Source organism: Schistocerca americana, chromosome 11, assembly GCF_021461395.2.
Source record: "Schistocerca americana isolate TAMUIC-IGC-003095 chromosome 11, iqSchAmer2.1, whole genome shotgun sequence".
Classification (NCBI taxonomy): Eukaryota; Metazoa; Arthropoda; class Insecta; order Orthoptera; family Acrididae; genus Schistocerca; species Schistocerca americana.
This window is the reverse complement of record NC_060129.1, coordinates 194,741,606-194,763,791: the sequence shown is the minus strand read 5'-3', so window position 1 is coordinate 194,763,791 and position 22,186 is coordinate 194,741,606. Positions and strand designations below refer to the sequence as shown.

General features: G+C 41.1%; 1 protein-coding gene across 1 annotated transcript in view; it reads right to left on the bottom strand.

Moving 5' to 3' along the window:
* The window catches only part of LOC124553582 (basement membrane-specific heparan sulfate proteoglycan core protein), a 799,417-nt gene that overhangs the window by 40,674 nt on the left and 736,557 nt on the right, over positions 1-22,186 (bottom strand). Inside the window, exons 68-73 of the mRNA XM_047127431.1 lie at positions 19,273-19,436; positions 18,757-18,979; positions 17,639-17,821; positions 16,065-16,214; positions 13,121-13,348; positions 10,127-10,295 (exon numbers count right to left, since the gene is read on the bottom strand). Coding sequence (XP_046983387.1) covers positions 10,127-10,295; positions 13,121-13,348; positions 16,065-16,214; positions 17,639-17,821; positions 18,757-18,979; positions 19,273-19,436 — 1,117 coding nt within the window. The remainder of the gene's footprint in view (positions 1-10,126; positions 10,296-13,120; positions 13,349-16,064; positions 16,215-17,638; positions 17,822-18,756; positions 18,980-19,272; positions 19,437-22,186) is intronic.

The window sequence follows — 22,186 nt, the reverse complement described above, 5'->3', positions numbered from 1 at the left end:
AAAATCACAAATTAGTGGGATGATGGAAAATCACTTTTACACTTTGAATAACTGGTCTCAACCAAAGAATATAAGACAGCGAGTATACCCAGGAGTTGTACACGATGTAACGGCACCTTCAGAATGGGACACAATCACTGAAGGTGCGCTACACTTGATTGATATCGCATCTACTCTAGCTCTTGTTACTGGGTTGGTCCATAAGTTCGTAGCATTTTCCCATAAGTTTAATAAACACAGCAGATACACATAACAGAGACTTTAGTCATCAATAATATGTTGTCCTTCACTATTGACAACAGTCTATCAACGCAGGAGTAACTTTGCCGTTCTGCAACTGTAGAAATTACGTGCTTTTGAGGCGAAGAACTCGTCAAGCCACGTTTGGAGTGCTTTTTTATCTGGAAAGGAAGTTCCTTAAACACTGTTCGAAAAGATGAAAATATGAGGGTGCAAGACCACGTGAATAAGGTGTGTTTGGAGTGACTTCCCAACCCAACTCCTGTATACTGTTTTCCCTGTCAGTCTAGCAGGATGCAGGTGGGGTTTATCGTGAAGTAGGATCACTTCACACAACCTTCCTAATCGTTGTTCTCGGACTGTGTCTACAAGATGTCTCAGCCGTTGACAATAAATGTCAGCGGTAATGGTTACAACTTGGGGAAGCAATTCATAGGATACCACACTGTTGCTTTTCCGCCAGATGCATAACATCTATTTGTGGACGTGCGCAGGTGTTTGTATTGGGAGTTGCTGCTTTGTTTGGCCTCATCCATGTCTTTCTTTTCCATATGTTCGCATAAAGACACCATTTTTTGTCACCAGTAATGATACCGAATAGGAATGGTTGATGCTGTTCATGAGCCAATTGATGATGAGAGCCAATTGATGATGAGAAATAAGTGACTCACATATGACCACGTGCTGATTTTTGTAATTTTGGCTTATATGCGGTACCCATACACTCGATTTTTGAACCTTCCGCATCGGGTGCAAATGGCGTAAGATGGTCGAATGATCAGAGTTTGTCAAAACTGCCGTTCTCAAGTACACTTATACGGATAATTGGGGATTAATGCCTTTAAACGATCTTCATCAAATCCCGAAAATCTTGCTGACAGTGGAGAGTCACTAAAGTCAAAACGAGCCTCCTCAAATCGAGAAAACCCTGTTCTTGTCATGCTCTGTCCAATGGCACTAACTCCATACACGGTGCAAATGTTTCTGGCTGCCTACACTGTTGTCACCCCTCTATTGAAATCAAACAGAAGACTACACCAGAAATGTTCCATTTCTCCACTTAGAACTCCATTTTCTACTGCCTACACATCCACTCACTATCTCCAAATGAGAGAATGTAAACTCAAATAGCAAAAGTGAACTACAAGTAAAAAATGACAATCAATAAATAAACCCCTTGCAACAGCAAAACCAGCATGCAAGACAAAAACACTATGAAGTCAGGCAGCAGAAATATTGTTGTTCTCTTTGCTAATGATGTATCTTGTAAGGGAACATTTTTTTGCATATTTTTTTTCATACAATTTCTGTTCAAAAGTAGTGTGATTTGCATCTCCAGAGAAAATGTGGATAGTTTCTAGCAGTAACCAGATGAAATATGTTTTTAAAAGTGTGTAGAAAAGCAGGAAGTAAGAGTAAATGTTTATAACATACACTGCAGAGAGAGAGAGAGAGAGAGAGAGAGAGAGACACTTTGTGACAAACGAGGATGTTGCTCTCTGTTGGCAGTAAAGAGATGTCTTAAGTGAGTAGAGAGACGTCTTAAGCTGTCTTTCTACACAATTGCCATTCAAACTGAAGCTCTTGTTGTCCTGTAGCACAAGTTTTTCAATACCGTCTCTGCAGAAATCTGCCATCTGCGTTGAAAGCACTGGCACGCAGTTCAGCATCAGTATCTAAATGTTATGTAGCAAACCATGTCTTCATTGCTTGGATGAGATGATAGTCACTTAGTCCCAAATCTGGCCTGTGTGGTTGATCAAGTAATTCCCATTCAAAACCCAATATCAGCTCTCAGATACGATTGGCTGTATGTACGTGGACATGCGTTGTTTGGGGGGCCAGGAGGTGGGGGAACCTAACTTTTGCACTGATTTTTTCCCGACGCTCGTTTTGTATTGCCCACCTTAACTCTTTCAGTTTTTGAAAATACCCTTCTGAGTTAATTGTTGTGCACATTCAAGGAAATCAACGAGAATCACTCCCTTACAGTCCCAAAACACAGTACCTGTGATCTTTCTTGCTGGCAGTGTTTGCAAAAACGTCCTTGGTTTCTTAAGAGAATATGTATGTGTCCATTCCAATGATGCCTTTTTGTTTCACAACTGACACACTTCACGTAAGTCTCATCCCCAAGTTGTGATACGATCGATAACTTTGTTACAATTTTTCTCATAATCTTTGAGGCAGGCCAGTGTTGCAGTCTGTTTGTTCCTTGTGGTCTTCCATTAGGGTCCTGGAAGCTCACCTAGCACAAAATTTGTGGTAACCGAGCTCCTCCGCCACAATTTTGTGCACCAAACTTGGTGAAATTTGGGGAAAATTTTGCGAAAGTTCTGTAATCGCAGAATGACAATTTTCACAAATTTTGTCGTCGATTTTCATCACCAGCTTTTCAGTCACAAAGCTGGGCCTGCCACTGTGGTCCTCATCGTGAACACAGGTACGGCCATTTTTAAAATTAATGCACACTTGCCTCACTCGATTTTCACTGATTATTCGTTTTCTGTACACATTGCAAATGTCACTATAAATTTCAATCGGTTTGCAGTTTCTTGCCAACAAAAATCTAACAACAGATTGCACCTCACAAGTGGTGGAATTTTCTACTGCAGTGCATATTTTAACATGTCACAGAAAGCAAAGTGGCAGAGACAGACAATATGCTACCACTGCTGGATGCCTACTGAGTGTAGGATAGTTATGGCAACAAGACGGTCGCTGTAGTCTCACCCACTGCCACGAAAGACGAAAGCGTGTTACTTTCTGGAAAGCCGTCACATTTTTAAACTAGTGGGAATGGTTATCAATGCAAAAAAAGCATTTCTAACAAAGACTTTAGCACTGCGTGTAAAGAAGAAAAAGAAAATATGATGCTGGCCGAGGGAACAATTGAAATTGACAGATAAATACACCCATGAGAATCTGTTAAAGGAAAAATTACGTTTAGAACCTGCTGATTACCAACTTTTATTTATTTCATTTACTGCGCTCCCGCTTTATGTCACGTGTATAATATCTATTTTCTTCTTAACCCCTTCCTGTGTAAGACGGTTGGGAAAGACTCGACGCCTTTACTGTTTTGGTAATTGCCAGTGTTCTCTTCTTTTTATCCGTACACCCTTTTATCGTAGTTTTTGCAATTGCAGAAACTCGTGATATAGCGAAATAAATTGTAATAAAAATGCTTTCTCACTAAACATATGTGGGAAAACAACACAAACAATATCCGACATCTTAGTCAAATCAGCCGCCATTCAAATTTACTTTCAGTGACGGCCTATGTTTGACAAGTATGCCAAATAAGACCACACACTGCCAAATAATATGATAAACTAGTTATGTTTGATGAACTGTTTGAGGTGTCTACAGAGCCTTAATGATGGAAGCAAAATGATTTACACTATTCTAAGAGTGATGTATTTAGCCACAAAAACTCTTCAACAACTACCCAGTGATTCATTAGACAATAAAACTAACTGTGCACATGTTTAGTAGACAGACTGAATATATTATAAAATACAGTTTACAAATTGATCTGCTCGACACCATATTTTTCACTGAGAAAGTGTACTATAATAACTAAACTGAGCAGTCTCCCATCACTGAGAGAGTTTGCAATTGATTCACTTCGAAAGCTGTCAGACACGATTACAGCTGCACGACAGGAATTTGAACGCGGAATGGTAGTTGCAGGCAAATACATTTTGGAAATCGGTAGTGAATTCAATATTCCGAGATACACAGTGACAAGAGTGTGCTGAGAATACCAAATTTCAGGCATTATTTCACACCACAGTCAACACAGTGGCCAACGGCCTTCATTTAATGACTGACGGCAGCAGCATTTGTGTAGAATTGTCAGTGCTAACATACAAGCACACTGAGTGAAATAACACAGACATCAATGTGGGACACACGGTGGCCATTAGGGCAGTGCAGTGAAATGGACTATGGCAGCAGATGAGCAATGCGACTGCCTGTGCTAACAGCATGCAGTACCTCTACTTGGCTTGTGACCATATCAGTTGGATTCTAGACAAATGGGAAACCACAGCCAGGTCAGATAAGTCCCAATTTCAGTTGGTAAGAGCTGACGGTAGAGTCCAAGTGTGGTGCAGACCTCCGGAAGTCGTGAACCCGAGTTGTCTACGAGGCACTGTGCAAGCTGGTGGTGTTTCTACATGTCCCTTGGTCCAAATGGAAATGGTTATGTTCAGCTACTCGGAGACCATCTGCAGCTATTCACGGATGTCACGTTCCAAACAATGTCATCCCACTGGATCACAATTATTCACATAAGTTTGAAAAACATTCTGCACAATTCGAGTGAACGATTCGGCCACTGAGATCGCCCGACGTGTCATCCCACTGGGTCACAATTAGTCTGAAGAACAATCTGGGCAATTCGAGCAAACGATTTAGCGACCGAGATCGTCCCGACACGAATCCCGTCGAACATTTACGGGACGTAATCGAGAAGTGAGTTCACGCACAATGTCTCGCACGGGCAACAGTTCGATTATGGACGGACATAGAGGCAGAATGGCTCAAAATTTTTGCAGGGCACTTCCAAAAACTTGTAGAGTCCACGCCAGGTCAACTTGCTGCACTATCTGTGCAAAAGGAGGTTTGACAATTGCCTCCACAGCATATTAGGAGGATCCCCTGACTTTTGTCATCTCAATGTAAATTATGACCTGCTAAAGGAAGGAACGATGAGAACAATGGCAGCTACTTGAGGTGAAACTGGCAGCTATTTGAGGCGAAATTAACAAATCTTGAGAAAAAAGACAAGAAATAATATCGCAAATAAATTTGAGTAGGTTGAAATTTTTCTATTATTTTGAATTCTTTGGAAACAAACAAGAATTCCTACTAAGATAACAACATTTGAAACTGCAGTTAGTTGCATTAATACAGACGGTCTTCTGAAACTTGGACCACGAAATGGTGAGTGAAAAGGAAAGGTGTCAGACGACTCGGTGGATTTTTGCATATGTCCAATAGTAAAGAAAAAATTGAAGCAACTATGACTGTTTCAGAATGGACAACATACTTTTTTAACAATTATCTGAAAGCTCTTGGAAAGTTCAGTGCACCGATTCAATGTCTGTTAGTGTTAGCACAGAAACTTTCTGCTAGCGTATCCAAGAAATGCGCTGAGTCCGCTGTGATTCTTATGAAATGAACATTTCATTGTCTCTGTAGCTGACACTACTAACATACACTTGTGCAGAGGTGCCGGAATTGGAGGTTCGTCGATCCAAATCCTGGTGGTGGACAGTTTTCACTGCCAGTGTTTGTCCAGCAAAGGGAGGGCAAGTGGTGGCGTAAAGTTGCCGACCGTCGGCCTCTGCACCAAAGCCCTCCATTAACACACTGACTGCCAACTGCAAGTTATCTCGTACCTGAACGACCTGGCCACTGGAAACGAGTTTTTGCATACAGTCAGGTACGAAAACATCTGTCACAAGTATGTCCAATTTGCAGTCAGTGACATGTACAGTAAATTGTGTGGGAGTGGTGGTACAGACTTTTTATTTTTGCACTTGGAATAAACTAACAAAAAAGTGCATACAGCAGTTCAAACAAATATTTTTGCTGTAGACATAAAATGTATACTTCATGTCACTAATGGTAACGAAAATAAAGTTTTATTTTTATCGACGATATATCTCGAAGAATTCTTCCGTGCAAAGAACTGGCCTTTCTTCACAAATGGGACTAAGGTAGTATCTTTTGTTGCATGCACAGTCTTCACAGATCTATTGGCCACAGTTTTATCTTGGTGGTGGGTACTGCCTCTAAATAATGAAAGGTGCCATCTGTTCTGATTTTCTTTCGGGTCTGTGGCATCTTATCTCCAATCAATGCCCGAACAAATTTTTCTCCAAAAGCTAGCGATTTGATTTATTTCCGTTATGTGTAGAGCAAGCTTTTTTGGCCATCTAATAGTTTTTCGCGAAGCCGAATAATATGACAGCATTCGATTTGGCCGATCGACATCTGCCGTGCCATTTTGCTGTCTCCGACTACGTTCGGTTTTGAGGCAACTTTCTCATTTTGATTGCGAGCTTCCACCATTTCGGCACGGTGCATATTAGAAATGGTCAGGACTCCCCTTTTGTCCTTCCATTTGCAAACAACATTGTCATTTCTTTTCCACGCCGTCTGACTATTCTTCTGTTTGATAGTAACTAACAATATTGGGATTTCCTTTCTGTAGTTATGTAATGTTCTACATAGATAGGTTTTGTAATCTAACAACAGTTTGGTGTGTGATACAGAATTATAAAAACTGTCCATGTGAAGCATATACCCTTTGTTCAAAAAAGCTTCCATCACCTGTGAAACAACTTCAGATGCATGACCCACCTCGGCCGTCTCCTGTGACTTGCCACAGTAGATTTCTGTTTCGAGAACCACGATATTAGATTCACAGAATTCATAAAACTTTATAAACGTACTCACGTTTCTCGTTCTTGATATACAGGGTGTCCCACTCAAAAATATCTGATTTCCAGAACCCAGGAGAGAAAAACCACAAGAGATACGACAACGAAAAACGCACCACATTGTAGAACGTTTCAAAGAATTTATATTCCCGCGTCAGAAGTGCCGAGTATCATCGCCAGAGCGCAGCACGGTCGCATGAAGTGAAAATGGTGATTCCATAGCAGCGCGAGCAAGTAGTAGTGTGGTTTACAAAAACAAAATCGCAGATTACTGTCAAAGAAATTATCGTCTCGTGTATGAATGTGATCCACCTGATGTGAAAACAATTAAGGAATGGTATAGGAAGTTTCTGGCAAAAGGAAGTGTTCTGAAACATTCTGGCGGTGCATGTTATGGAGTTTCAGAAGAGACAGTGGAGGACATCAGACAAACTTTTCTCAGAAGCCCACATAAGTCAATTCGTCAAGCATCTAGGCAACTCTATGTATCTCGATCGACAGTGCATCGTGTAGTTCATCAGCATATTTGTACATGTGCTTACAAAGTGCAAATTCTGCAACATCCGACACTGAACGACAAATCACGCCGACAACAATATGCTGCAGTATATTGATATGGATGCCTGCTTCCTGGAAAGATGTTTATTCTCAGATGAGGCAATCAGATGAGGCAACCTTTCATCTGTCAGGAAGGATTAATAGGCATAATGTTCGGATTTGGGGTTTGGAAAAATCCCCACTTTGTCAATGAACATATTCGTGATAGCCCAAAACTAAACATCTGGTGTGGGCTAATGCACGACAGTATTGTTGGAGTGTTCTTCTTTGAAGAACAAACAGCGAATGGATCAATGCATCTAGACATGTTAGAGCAGTTTGTGTACCCTCAGACTTGCAACCCAACACCATTTTTCAACAAGATGGAGCTCCGCCACATTGGTCAACGACTGTTTGCAAGTTCCTGGATAGGAAATTTCCCAATCGTCATTGGATCGAATGTGGAGGACCCGTTGACTGGCCACCACGTTCACCCGACATTACGCCGCTTGATTTATTCATGTGGGGATTCGTGAAGGACCGCGTGTACGCGACCAAAGTGGACGATATTCCTACATTGCGACATCTTATCACTAATGCGATTGCAATGACAACAGAGGAAATGTTACAAAGATGACAAGAAATTGAATACAGACTCGATATTCTTCGTGCTACAGATGGTTCACATGTAGAGGTGTATTGATGATAAATAAATTAAACTTCCTGGCAGATTAAAACTGTGTGCCCGACCGAGACTCGAACTCGGGGCCTTTGCCTTTCGCGGGCAAGTGCTCTACCATCTGAGCTACTGAAGCACGACTCACGCCTGGTACTCACAGCTTTACTTCTGCCAGTACCTTATCTCCTACCTTCCAAACTTTACAGAAGCTCTCCTGCGAACCTTGCAGAACTCTCCTGAAAGAAAGGATACTGCGGAGACATAGCTTAGCCACAGCCTGGGGGATGTTTCCAGAATGATAAATAAATTCTTTGAGATGCTCTACAATGTGGTGCATTTTTCATTGTCGTATATACTTTAGTTTTTTTCCCTGGGTCTTTGAAATCGGGGAGGTTTGAGTGGGACACCTTGTATTGTCCAAAAAACAGACGGCTGTGCCACAAAACCACTGATTCATCTATGCAGAGATTCTTGTCTGGAATATAATTATTGCTCATGATGCTATGGAAATGGTCCATTGCATTGCATTGCATTGCAATGAGTTGTCTGAGAAGTGTAGAAATCTCAATAGCCACTGAAGTACGTTACTACTCATAGCAGATCTCCAGAACATAACCCTGTAAAAAGGACTTTTACTCCACTAATGTTCCATAGATGGAAAACAGTAAAGACCCATGAGCAACAGCAACCCCAGCAATACTTTCTATGACATCTGTAACCCTGCAGCTCGAAGCCTGGTCGATTTTCTCCTCCCGTGTTTTTCAGCTTCCTGGCTCGCTTATAGATTTGCTTGTTCACATAATGACATTAGGAACTCTTTGTGGAGCAGGTGGGCGAGCGGGTGTACACGAATAATGGTGGATCTTGAGGAATGTCACTCCACTCTTGATTGTTATTTGTAGTGCCTGACATTGGACCAATCTGCTTATCTTCTTCATTGTATTCATTGCATCTGAATCCTCACTTGAATGCTCACATGAAGAGGGTTCATACAGACTTCCACCGTCCAAGAATTCATTCATAAACACATCCCATTCCCATTCGTTCATGTTCAAGTTTTACATGACTCAGTTTTCTCCTATTACTAGCCATTTTATGAGAAAAACTGAACAAAGATAACGATAAATGTCAGTGAAACACCTACAATGAAGACTGAACACTACCGACGTAGTTGCAACAAAAGACTCAGTTTGTGTTGTCGAACAAGCTTCAAAATATGTGAGCCGGTGACCGATTGTTGACAACGAGTTATCTCGCAGTTGGCGTCTGAGCTGAACTTCCAAGCTCTGTATGCCAACTGTGAGATAACTCACAGGCTCCATTTTTCCACAAAAAAAAAAAAAAAAGCTTTGATGATACAGACGAATGAGATGACAAATCGAACTGCATAAACCACTTAACGTGACTTCTGGGCCAGTTAACTCATTTTGGCTGTGGCAGTCAATGTGTTAAATTCATAAGCTCTCTGCAGTGTCTCATGAAGTGAGAGCATGTGAAACTACTAATGGTGACCTACCAGCCAGGTGGGGGCATAAAGCTTGGTGGCTCCCTTAGAAGCATTCGAAAAGTGTAGGCTGTGTGCCAACATCAGGCTTCACCCCCCCCCCCCCCCCTTACCTTCCCTTCATCCTTAACAACACTGACCCAACACTAGCAATCATCTCAGTCATCTGTATGACACACCTGACAATTCAATAGGTTGGAGGAAGGGAAATCACTTCCATTAAGATTTTGCCTTGAATGACAACGCAAGTTTCCCACATCATTTCAGCCTTATAACAAAAGTATGTAACCCCCACCACCCCTCCCAACTTACTATCATTTGCTGAGAACTTCATTTCAATATCTTGAACTGTTAACAAAATATTAGGTATAATAATTATTTTATTTTAATTATAATTAATTTAATATTCTTTTACTGTGTTTAACATTAATTTATATGTTATAATGCAATTTAATTATACTTGGAACGCTTCTCAGAGCCAATAAACATAATAAACATTTAATTATTTCCTGCAGAAACAAAAACAATCAATCTGGTGATGAAAAATGCTGCTGATATAGGGGCGTCTAATTTTGCACATAAATTCTGCCACCACACTTTAGTGCATATCTTCTCAGTTACCTGTCTTTAAACTATGCTCAACAAGTACAAAACTCAGTAGTCTAATGGACTGCAGATGCTATATGAAATTTCCAGACCAGCACTTACTTGGAAGTCGCCCTTGCAGGGGTGGTGTACGCGAGGTAGGCCTCCCCGTTGAACATGGGTGTGCGCACGCTCACCTCCCGCTCGCACCTCGGTCCTGTGCGTCCGAACGGGCAGAAACATATAAGGCCCCTCTCGTCATCCACGTGGCACCGTCCCGGTCCGCAAGCGTCTGTCGAAAACAGAGCTCGTTCAATTCAGTGCTTACAGTTCCTTGTCTTCGTGTTATAATTTCTGTGTCAGCTAAAAGCTGGATTCAAATTTACCTTGGGTGTTTATTCTCCTTCTTCCCAAAAGCTTTATGAGTTACCTGAAATTACCTACACCTGAAAACTGTTTTTGTGACTGCTTTTTACAGTTTCATGCAAACATCTGTTGCAGTCTCCAGTCTGAAGATTGGTTTAATGCAGCTCTGTACACTAGTCTATACTGTGCAAGTCTCTTCTTCTCTATGCGTAACTACTGCAATCCACTTGAACTTGAACAAGCCTCGGTCTCCCTCTACAATTCTTAGCTCCCCGCACTTCCCTCCATTACCAAATTACTAATTCCTCAAAGCCTCAGGATGTGTCCTATGAATTGACCCCCTTTGTTAATCAAGTTGTGCTGTAAAATTTTTTCCTCCCCAATTCAATCCAGCACGTTTTCATTAGTTATCTTATTTACCCACCTGATCTTCCTTCAAAAGCTTCTATTCTCTTCTAAATTGTCCACATTTCACTGCCACACAATGCTACACTTTGGATAAATATCACCAGTAAAAACTGTTCCCAAAATTGAAATTTATTTTTGCAGTTAAAAAATTTTTCTTTATCAAAAACACCATTTTTGCTATTGCCACCTTATATTTCATATTCTCTCTACCTCAGCCATCCTCTGTTATTTTACTGTCTAAATAGCAAAATTCATCCACTATTACTAGTGCCTCATTTACAAATCTAGTTCTGTCTGCAACATGCGATTCAATTTGACAGCATTCCATTAACCCTGTTTTACTTCTGTTGATGTTCATCTTATAGCTTCTCTTCAAGAGAATATCTATTCTGTCCAACTGTTTTTCCAGTTCTCTTGTTGCCTCACAGAATTACAAGGTCATCAGTAAACATTTTCATATCCTCGTTGTCCTGGAACCTCTTCCTACATAATGCCTCCTTCAGTGCACCAAGCAAATGGAAATCACTAGGTGCTAAATCAGGACTGTACGGGGGATGAGTCAGTACCTCCCAGTCCATTTCGTCGGTAGTTTCATGGGTTGGTTGAGCAATACGAGGATGTGCATTGTCTTGCTCAAGAATCACACCTCTCTTCTGATATCCAAGACGTCTCTCTCTCATGGCTGGCTTCACCTTGTTTAAAAGCAAATCCGAGTAGTATTGGCTGTTCATTGTATGCTGCTCTTTGAGACAATCACAAAAAATTGGACATTCAGCATCCCAAAACACCGTCAACATGACTTTTCCTGCTGATGCTTGGGTTTTGAATTTTTTCTTGACAGGTGAGTTGGTGTGCTTCCACTCCATGCTTTGTCTTTTTGATTCTGGCTTATAATAGTGAATCCAAGTTTCATCACATGTTGCAATTTTGTTGAGGAAGTGCTCATCTTCTCTTTCATAAGGTTCCTTCAGCTCTGTGCACACTCTCAGCCTCGCTTCCTTGTGTACCGAGTCAACTCCTTTGGGACCCATCTAGTACATGTTTTGGGTACTCCAGATTATTGCAGATAATGCTATGAACTTAAACAGTACTTTCAGTAGTAACTTGAACCTTATCAACTATCGTTTCCACAGTCACACGGCGGTCGGCACGAATAATGTCAACAATTCGACCTTCAAGTGAGGGAGTTGAAACTGCAACTGGTCAGCCAGAACGGTGTTCGTCAGTCACTGAGTTGTGATCATTTTCGAACTGCTCTACTCACTTGTAAAAATTTGACAATTCATACAACCTTCACCATCTTGAAATGTATTTTTGGGGTTATAAACAAAACAATGTTGATACATCAGCTGATCAGGGCTCATCCCAGTGATGTCAACTTAAATCCACAAAAGTACCACGCTTACCCTACTAACAATTTTTCCCCAGGCCAATTTGTCACTTTAATTATTGAATGACCCTCGTACATAGACACCCCCCCCCCCCCCCCTGCTTGAGTGCAATGCACAGAACATGCATACAAGAATAGGAACACCCCCCCCCCCCCCCCCCTGCTTGAGTGCAATGCACAGAACATGCATACAAGAATAGGAAACAATCAGAAAAGCCCTTCGTTGGGATTATGTTCAATTCATGTGTCACAATGGCTCGAATGTCAGTTATGTCGAAAGTGTTGACCGTTGACCATGTGCATTTCTGCACTTTTGTCACTTTATCACAGGTTCATACTTATAAGAACACCGAGTCACGGTATCCGTGATGATTTTTTTCAGGAAAGAATTGTCAGTATTTTGCATCTTATTCATGTTGCAGCAGATATCCACGTGACATTGTTTTTGTTTGGGAGTCGAGATGTGCAGAAAAAAAAAAAAAAAAAAAAAAAATGCAAACACTTTTCTCTTCTTCAAAACATTCTGCAGAATGTCTCAAATAATCAGTTTAGAGATATTGCTCTATTGCAATTTGTGATATAATGTTGAGACACTACAGCTGCACGTCACTACTTAACACTGTCTGTTCACAACGGACTTGGCTGAATACGCAGCTGTTGTCTCCAGGTCTCAGTTCAAGTTATCATCACAGTTACTGCGCTGATGACACTTACACACCATGAATAAAATCAGTTACGGAACAATTTGGACAGACACTGCACATACAAAATAAAAATCTGTTTCAATGATATTGTGTACAGTTCCTTAAACATTAATCAGAGCTCCATGAAATCAATAACTGGACTTAAGAAGAAAACTTATGAGGCACCCAGTCAAACAGGTCACTAGCCTCACACCATGACAGTGTAACACCACATAATTACAAGATCGTCCCAAACAAACTGAGCCTTACCAGGGTAGCAGGCCTCGCCGTAGCGGTCACAGAGGGTCCCAGAGAATCCGGGTGTGCAGAGGCAGGTGAAGCCGCGTGGCGAGTCGGCCGCCTCCTGGCAGACGCCGCCATTGCTGCAGGGCGAGTGGCTGCAGGCGTCGCACGCCGTCACGCCCTCGCTCTCGATCGCCTCCCGCATCAGGTCGATGGGCTGGCTGGCGGCACTCAGCACCAGCCGGCTGACACAGCCTGTTAACACCATTCCTCTCTCAAGCTGCTGCTGCCAATAATGACTGATAGGGAACAGCAAAACTGTGACTTGTCTCACAGTATTCACAATTATTTCTGTGTATGTTGAGAGGAGTACAAGTTGTTATGACACTTTCAAAAACTGGCAATTCTGCAACACAGATATTCTCAAACTTGGCTCATTCTATTTACCCTTCCGATACAGGAGGCCGTAGACAGACATACCGTATTTACTCGAATCTAAGCCGCACCCGAAAAAGAGACTCAAAATCGAGGAAAAAAATTTTTCCGAATCTAAGCCGCACTCTTCCTTTTTCACGTGCTTCGTCTAGTTTGAATTCACTGCTTATTTTTCTTTGATCTGATAAGTGCCGTTCTCTTTGTTATAGGTGTTTATGTCACTTTAAATTGAAAATGCATTACTGTACTGTGTCTTGCATTGTTTGTCGCATTCTGATAATGAGTGTTTATGGCCTGTCGCCGCTCGTGGCATGGCTTGCTTTTGTGCACGCTACCGCCACTTACAATTTTAAAATAAAGAGAGGAATCGTCTCATTAGCGAAACAATGGCAAAAGACTGCTATTTGTTGTTACTTACACGGATACTTTCTTTGATAATGATCAACAAGAACCAAATAATAGACTGTGTATGATAGAAGATGTTCTGAATGACAGTTTAGCAGCAATTTTTCTCCGTTTGAAAATCTTTACAGACGCCTCTTTAGTACATTACATTCTGCACAGAAATTTGAGTCATCTTAGATTTAAAAATCTAGTCAATTGCCATGCTTCATTTCTGACTATTTCACTATTAGGCATACGAATATAAACATGACATGATATGTATATTCTTCCGCGTTTGCTGTTGTCTCACTCTAGATTTGTAATTTATTAGGCAGACAGGATTAAATGAGATAGCAGCAAACACGAAACAAATACATGGCAAAATGTTTATATTCGAATTATTCTTATGGTGAAGAGAATACTGCATGTGATTCACAAATCATATAAGTTCCTATTAGCAACCATCTCTTCTCACAGATAGGAAAAAATTCAGAACGTAGAGTTGTCCATATTGACAAACATCCCAAACAGTCTTTCCAGTCGAATTTTCGTAGTACATTGAAATGCGGCTACATTCGAAGATAAACAATACGGAATTTGTATTTACTTTGTTGGATAATGTATGAAAATGCAGCAGTCGAAACTCGGGGCGGCGAAAAAAGCTCGTCTTCCACCTTTCTCTTTTTTTTAAATTTATTTACTGACACAGAAGTTTTGGCGACAGTATTTATCTTTGTGCCTGCAAAGCATGCCTGTGTAGCGCTACATATATTCGACGGCAGAAGTTAGTTGTGGCGGCACCTACCAAATTTTTCAAAACTTCCACTTACTTTGCACTCGATTCTAAGCTGCAGGCGGTTTAAAAAAAAAAAAAAAACACACACAACGGTAATCAGGACGGTGTTCACCAACTTCTGGAAATCTCTTTTCTAGCACCAATTCTGTTGTACAGGATCCGCATATTTCATAATCTGCTATTTCCAGCCCCCCCCCTCCCCCCCCTTTGTGCATTTAATGCGATATAATTTTCAATCACACTGCTATCTTTACTTTCTGGACAACATAAGGTAAGTATTTGTTCATAAAACAAGTCTTGTTTTCCCAACTAATTTGGAAATAATTACAAAATGTTATTTTGTTTCTGTTTCATGTTGGACAAGAGCAACACAGCTTTGTATACCTCTTAAGGAGTGGACCGTGCTGCACCTGTCAGAGTATCACATTTATGTGACGACCAGCAACTGCAAGAACGTGATGCCATTTTGTTCTTATTGCCTGTGATCATTACTTAAAACACTGGAACTGAAAAACAAAGACAAAGAGTAATGAAAATTACTCGATTACCGATGTTGTATTAACGAGCTGCAATGTGTCTCTTGTCATGAAAGGTTGCTTGTTACAGAGTTTACTGTGGCTCACAAGAGCAATTTACTATTGCAACTTTAATTCTTCAAAAGTGAAAGAAACATATTCATTTGTGAAACGTGAAAAGCGATTTTGTAGGAAAAGTGTATTTTGTTGGATTAACCACTTTTTTTGAGCAGTGAAAATGGAAATTATGAAATTTTAAAAAGCCACAAACCCAAAGATGAGACGCTGAAGTTATTCAAAGACTAATTGCGGAAATACCCTGGAATATAGAATATTGACAAAGATCCAAATATTATAAGACTTATTAAAAAGAAAGCAGAAATGATGTACTTACGTTGGGTCTAGTAAGAATGTTTTATAAAAAAGTCAAGTTCAAGAATACCTCAGGCATTGATAATCACTACTGAATGCAATAACAACAGAGTAAACAACAAGTTAATCAACCCTTTTGTGTTTGCTCCCTCCCCCGTGACCTGGGCCACAATATGTTTCCGAGTGGTGAAGTAAGATTTACTGGCTCACTTTCAGTTTCAGTGGAAGAAGGCACCTCGAACTTGTCAGTTAGGGGGTCGGGTGTAACACAACCTGGGTTCTCCCTGGTCTGTGTCTCCTGTAAATGGCACGTAGCCCTACCACTGACACGTCACTCACAGTCAAGTGGAGGAGTAGTGATAGATGCTGTACTTCTCGTCGAGGAGACACTGTCCAGTATTTGCAAAAGATACTCAGCCTGTCTGTATGTCGGACGGTAGTAAACGATGTGGAACACTTCTACACTCACCCTTGAAGCCCTTGGTGAAGCCACTCTGGCTGCTGATCTGGCGGTAGTCGGGCACGCCGCCGATGAACAGGGGCTCCTTCAGGTCCAGTCCTTGGAACAGACCCGTCGTCTCGCCTGTAACTGCTTCCTGGTTGTCGACGTACAGCGAACCTGAAACACGACGGCTCCGGTGTGACACAATTTCCTATAATTCACTGCTCGTAACATTCAGAGAACTGTACAGAGTTCTCGATCGATACCTGACTGATTATTTCTGACTGAAATCTTTTTGTTTCCCGGACATAAATTTTCAGGTATTAAATTTTGTTCTGATGTAATGTAACATACTATCTTCATTTATGCACAGCCTCAATACCTTCTTTATCTTCCATTTGCTTCAATTAGCCCTCCTCAGCCCAATGTACCCCCTTCGTGGGTACTGACCTCCACCTCCTCAATAGCTCCATCGGAGCCTCTGCCGTATCGAGTCCATTAACTTTTGCTCAGACAGCTGCCATCCCAAGTTGACTGGCTTGCCAATACTGGATGTAAGCTTTGAACCACAACGTAATGATGTTGTGGCACGTGACACCAGATACTCACAAAAATTTGGAAAATAGAACACTGACAATGTATGTTATATGACTGTACCAATATTTTAATATAGCTTATGATGACAGACAAATATGCAGAGTATACCCGAGGTCTAAGTGAGATTGGAAGACGACAGTTTGGTTGTCAACTGGCAACTCTGATGAATATGATGTCGTGACAATAACTGTAATTTCTGTTACGGTGCATATATATTGCACATACTGGATTTAAATGAGTCATTATGTCTGCCATTTTGACTATTGTCAGTCAAATATGATGGGCAGTTTAAATCAAACTCCTATCAACTCCACAAGAAAAAGTGCCATCTTGTATTGCCTGGCCAATCATGGATAGTGTATCAGCAGTGACAAGCAGTTGTTTCTTCTAAATGCTGAAAGCGTTATTAAGGCCTTCACAAAAGATATTATCCTGCAGACTTACTCTGCAAACAGATTTTCCACATGAAATCCTATTATGCCCCTGGTCCTACAACTACTGCCAGGGAACAAATGCAAAAAGAACACCCCCTCCTAACTCAATACCATCTCAGACTGGAATAACTTGACTGTATCATTTTCCAGGGCTTCGAGTGCTTACCATTGCATCCAGAAATGAGTAACAGCCTACCCACAATCATATTCTGTCCCACACTCAATATACACAATATTTGAATCCACCTTTATGCCACAACTACTCACATCTACTTGCCACACACGTGTGTTTCCTTGCAAGATACTCAGGTTCGAGACCTGTCTGATACATACAACTGGCACATCCTGAAATACACTAAGCAGTACACTAAACTGACACAAGATCTAAATCTGAGTGGCCAGACACATATTTGAATCCAGGCACCCCCAAATATGAGTCTAGTGTCTTAACTGCAGCACCCTCTTTGCTCAGCCAGGAGCTGTTGTAATATCATTCTTACCCTCAACTCTTTCATACACGTCTCTACTAGCTGAGATAAACAGAAGAGGCGTTCAGAGAACTGTACTCACCGCGCTTCTTGTCCCGGACGATGCGCACGGTGTGCCACTCTCCCAGCCGGATGCGGTCACGGGACGTTATCACTGCAGGGCCAGATCCGACGTTGAAGCGGAACTCGACTCGACCGTCTACCAGACCCAGCGAGATGAAGTCGCCCTCGTCCCCTGACTTCTCTCCGTTGTACAGAATCATACCTGCAGAACAGATGGTCATTTTCAAAGTCAGAAAAAATTTCTAGTGCAAGGAATGGTTGTGTCATGTCAGTATTACTGTTATATTAACAAAACAAAACTGCACAACTAATACACTATTTCAAAGTAAGAACTTATTACTCTATAATCAGTCTCCATGGTACACAGCACAATATCCAGAACAACACCCACAATCATTTATCATTAAATCCCAATTGTGTCTACATAAAACTAGTACTTATTTTAAAGTGCCTGGATGCATCAATTTTTCTTTTATTGAGTGTGCCTGGCACAACAAAAATGTTTGTTTCAACAGATATTTTACATTAGTAAACTGTCTAACGTTCAATTACTATCATAGGAAATGTACACCTGTAATTGTTCTAAAATGAACTATGTGTAAGACATATTTCATTTCAATATATTTAACTCCTGATTGATGGAAGTAGTTCTTAATGTGACATTAAACACTGCCATGATTTTTATCTCCCCTCTGGTAATCACCTTTGTAAGAAATACATCTGCAAAATTTAACTGTCAATATGAACTGAAAGTTATTCAAAATATTAATGGTGGGTGACAATTTTAGTACAGTAAAAGATGGTTAAATTTGCATCTGCGTGCTATGAATTTTTTCGCTACGGCTTCTTTTCAAGGCTGCTACTGCTTATTAGCTACTTTGTGCACTAGACACAAAGGGCTGAACAAACTGCTGTTATACGTGGTTCTTCATTTGGCAATTTGTAAGTTAACACAGTCAGTACACTCTTCCATTCAAGACTGAAACTGGGTACTACAGCCACATGTTAACACACAAGCAGGCAAACTAGTAGAGACCCCCCCACCCTCTCGACTAACTGCATTAACAGTTGCTGTATCTGAAACTGACTAGGACCACATATATGTCATTCTAGCAGGTGCAACAGCTGATGACTCACCGTCTGGGGAATCTGGCCTGAAGGAGACGGACACGTCAAAGCCGACGTAAGCCTGCGACAGCGTCGGCAGTTTCGTGTACGCGTTGGGCTCCTGTGAGAAGTACGGCACCACGCCCGTCACTACCAGTACCTTCGGGATGTCCATCCGCAAGTTGCCGTTGTCTGCCGTGCAAGTGTACGTGCCTGCATCGCGGCCCGTCACCTCTCGGATCTGAAGCCACTCCTGCAAAAATATGAAACGGTAACTAAATGACAAATCTCAAAATTAAATTTCTGTATCACGAATTTGTACAAATCAGTTGACGAAAGGTGAACATACGGTCACGTATGCTGATCTCAGAAATGAACACGACAATTACTATGCAGTAGGAATTGAACATAATATTTCACATTTGTGTACGAATCACGTGTGTGATTTATGCAATCAAAGTTGTTATGCCCTTGTGTACAAGCCACTCTTACATACTCTACTGCTCTGGGGTCACTTATCACTATAAGCCCACTCGTGCACCTCACCTGTCTCTCCTCTGCCTTGTCCGGCAGGTCACCACCCTGGCGTGACCACCGGTAGTTCACAGGAGGTTCCAGGTCAGTCTTGCACTCCATGCTCACCGTCGACCCGTATTCTGCTGTCAGTGTTTCGATGGCTGCAGCGTCGTCATTCATTGGGTCAGGTATGTCTGTGGAAAAGAACAAACGCCTTACTCAATTTTAACAATACGAGAGAAGGAAAGTTGCTACTCACCATATAGTGGAGATGCTGAGCCACGATAGGCACAATAAAAAGATTGACACAATCATAACTTTCAGTCATTAAGGCCTTTGTCAGCAGGACACACACACACACACACACACACACACACACACACACACACACACACACACACACACGCAAGCGCAACTTGCACACACATCTGCAGTCTCAGAGAGCTGAAACTACTCTATTTTAAGCAGTTTTTAACAAGTAACAAAAATCGTACCAGTGATTTTACTGATCTAGAATAACAAGTTTCCTATTTATGGCTCTGTCATATACGTACGACTGTTGGAGTTTACTGTTTCATCAAATTATTTTATTTAAATAACTGACTATTTACTGGCACAAATTATCAGAGAAAATAAAAATTCTAAAGCAAATCTGAAAGACAGGGATTTTAATTGGCTACAAATTGATTTTTACTTCAGTTTATAATGTCACTCCATCTAAACTTATGATTGGGCCTACTAGTCTGCTGTAAGGTGCATGCACATAAACTGAGAGAGCTCGGATCACTGAAATCTTCCTCTGTCAAGTCTTCACTCTCAACTATGTGAGGAGTCACCAGGAATGACATGTGGTTTAGATTCCATATTAAACTAAAGGTCCCCTTTCCCCACTTGGGGCACACAAGTTGTTGATGTGGCATCCACTCACCACTTGATCCAAATGCAGTTATTAGTATCCACTCGATACATTTTGCAGTGACTGTGCTATTCTGACCATAAACACTTAATCTGCCTGAAAGTGACTTCTTATTGGCAGTATTTACCTTCAGGATGTTCCAGGACTGCTGAAGGTGAAAATACTACTCCTAGCTTTCCGATCCAGAAGGAGAAGAGGAAGGCTATTTAAAGAATCAGATTTCACTTCACACCTACTTAAAGAGACAGCCTCCACTCATTCCAAACTAGCTCTGTAAGCTTAGACCAGATTTATCTTTGATTCAAAGAAATAGTATCAAGGGAAACTAAGAAATTTATACCAAACAAATAAATAAAACAAGGAACTGAGTCTTCATCGTACACAAAACATGTCAGAATACTGTTCCAAAAACAACAAAAAAGCATGCTACACACAAAACATGTCAGAATACTGTTCCAAAAACAACAAAAAAGCATGCTACATTAAAAAAAATATCTCCAAGATTGGCAAGCTCAAATTTTAACATGATTTCAATGTGATATGCTTTTAAGTTTCCACAACAAAACTCAGTCCGGAAATCTGGTAGAAAATCTGAAGATATTCTGGTCATTTGTAAAGTAGACCAGCTGCAAGACATGATTAACACCTCTGATCTGAGACTGCAACGATATAGTTACTGGTGACAGTGCCACTAAAGTAGAGGTACTGAATGCGGTTTTCTGAATGGTGAAGTACATATTCCAGAATTCAAATCAAGAATAACTACCAACATGAGTAACCTAGAAGTAGATATCCGTGATGCAGTGAAGTAAAGGCAAGCTTCTCAGGTGAGGTTGTATACTACATAGGTTCCACTCAGAATAAGCTGATGGAATAGTTCCATTTTCAACAATCATATAGAACTGTTTGCACAGTGAAACCTCCATACCTAAAGACTGGAAAGTTGCAAAGATCACACCAATATTTGAGAAAGAAAATAGGATTAATCCACTGAATTACAGACCCATATCACCGACATCAATTTGCAGTATACTCTCAGAACATACATTACATTTGAACATTATGAATTACCTCAAAGAAAACAATCCATTGACATACAGTCAGCGTGGATTCAGAAAATTTAGTTCTTATGAAACACAACTAGATCTTTATCTACACAATGTAATGAGATTTATACATTCATTCACCTTAAAAAACATCAAACTCAGAAATTAGCTCGAAACTATTTTCTGAAGCAGAAAAGGCGTTACGCTTGTCAATTCTTGCTGAAAGACGACACAACAAATTCTATATGATAGTCACCCTTTAAGGAACTCAGCAGAGCCATACAGAATGAATGCCACGAAATGCTGACAAAGGCAGTCTACCGCCGTAGTCAAAATCTTGCATCTAAATTCTATCACTTATTTCCTAAATTGAAGGAATGTGAGTATGGAAAACACTTTTCCAATGACGAGGTGGTGAAAATCGAACTGGAGAAGTGGCTCAAAGAGTCGGTGGGAGAAATCCGGAACACAGGTATTACAAAACCCGTGCCACAGTTGACAAAATGCACTGTATTAAATGGCAATTATGTGGAAAAATGTCGTAATACCTCTGCTAGTGTTTCGTTGTGTTTGCGTACAAGATCTTTTAATCTAATTTTCTGTATATCCCTCATATCACCACCAGTTTAATATGGTGCTGTCCACCTTTTGAACGCAATACAGCACTGATTCTGTGTAGCACAGATTCAACAGATGTCGTAGGTTACTGGAGATATGCGGCACCAGATGTCTATCCTCAGGTCACGCAATACCTGCGGATTACAGGTCAGTTGTTCGCAGGTGCAGAGCTGTCATCTGACAGTGTCCCGGATGTGTTCGGATCGGGCAAATCTGGTGAACGTGACATCAAAGTGAGTTCACTATCATGCCCCTCAAAATACTGTCCCTCGATTCTAGTCTCGTGACGGACAGCTACCCTGCCGGAAGGTGCCGTCAGTGTCGGGGAAGACATCCAGCAGGAAGGCATGCAGGTGGTGTGCAA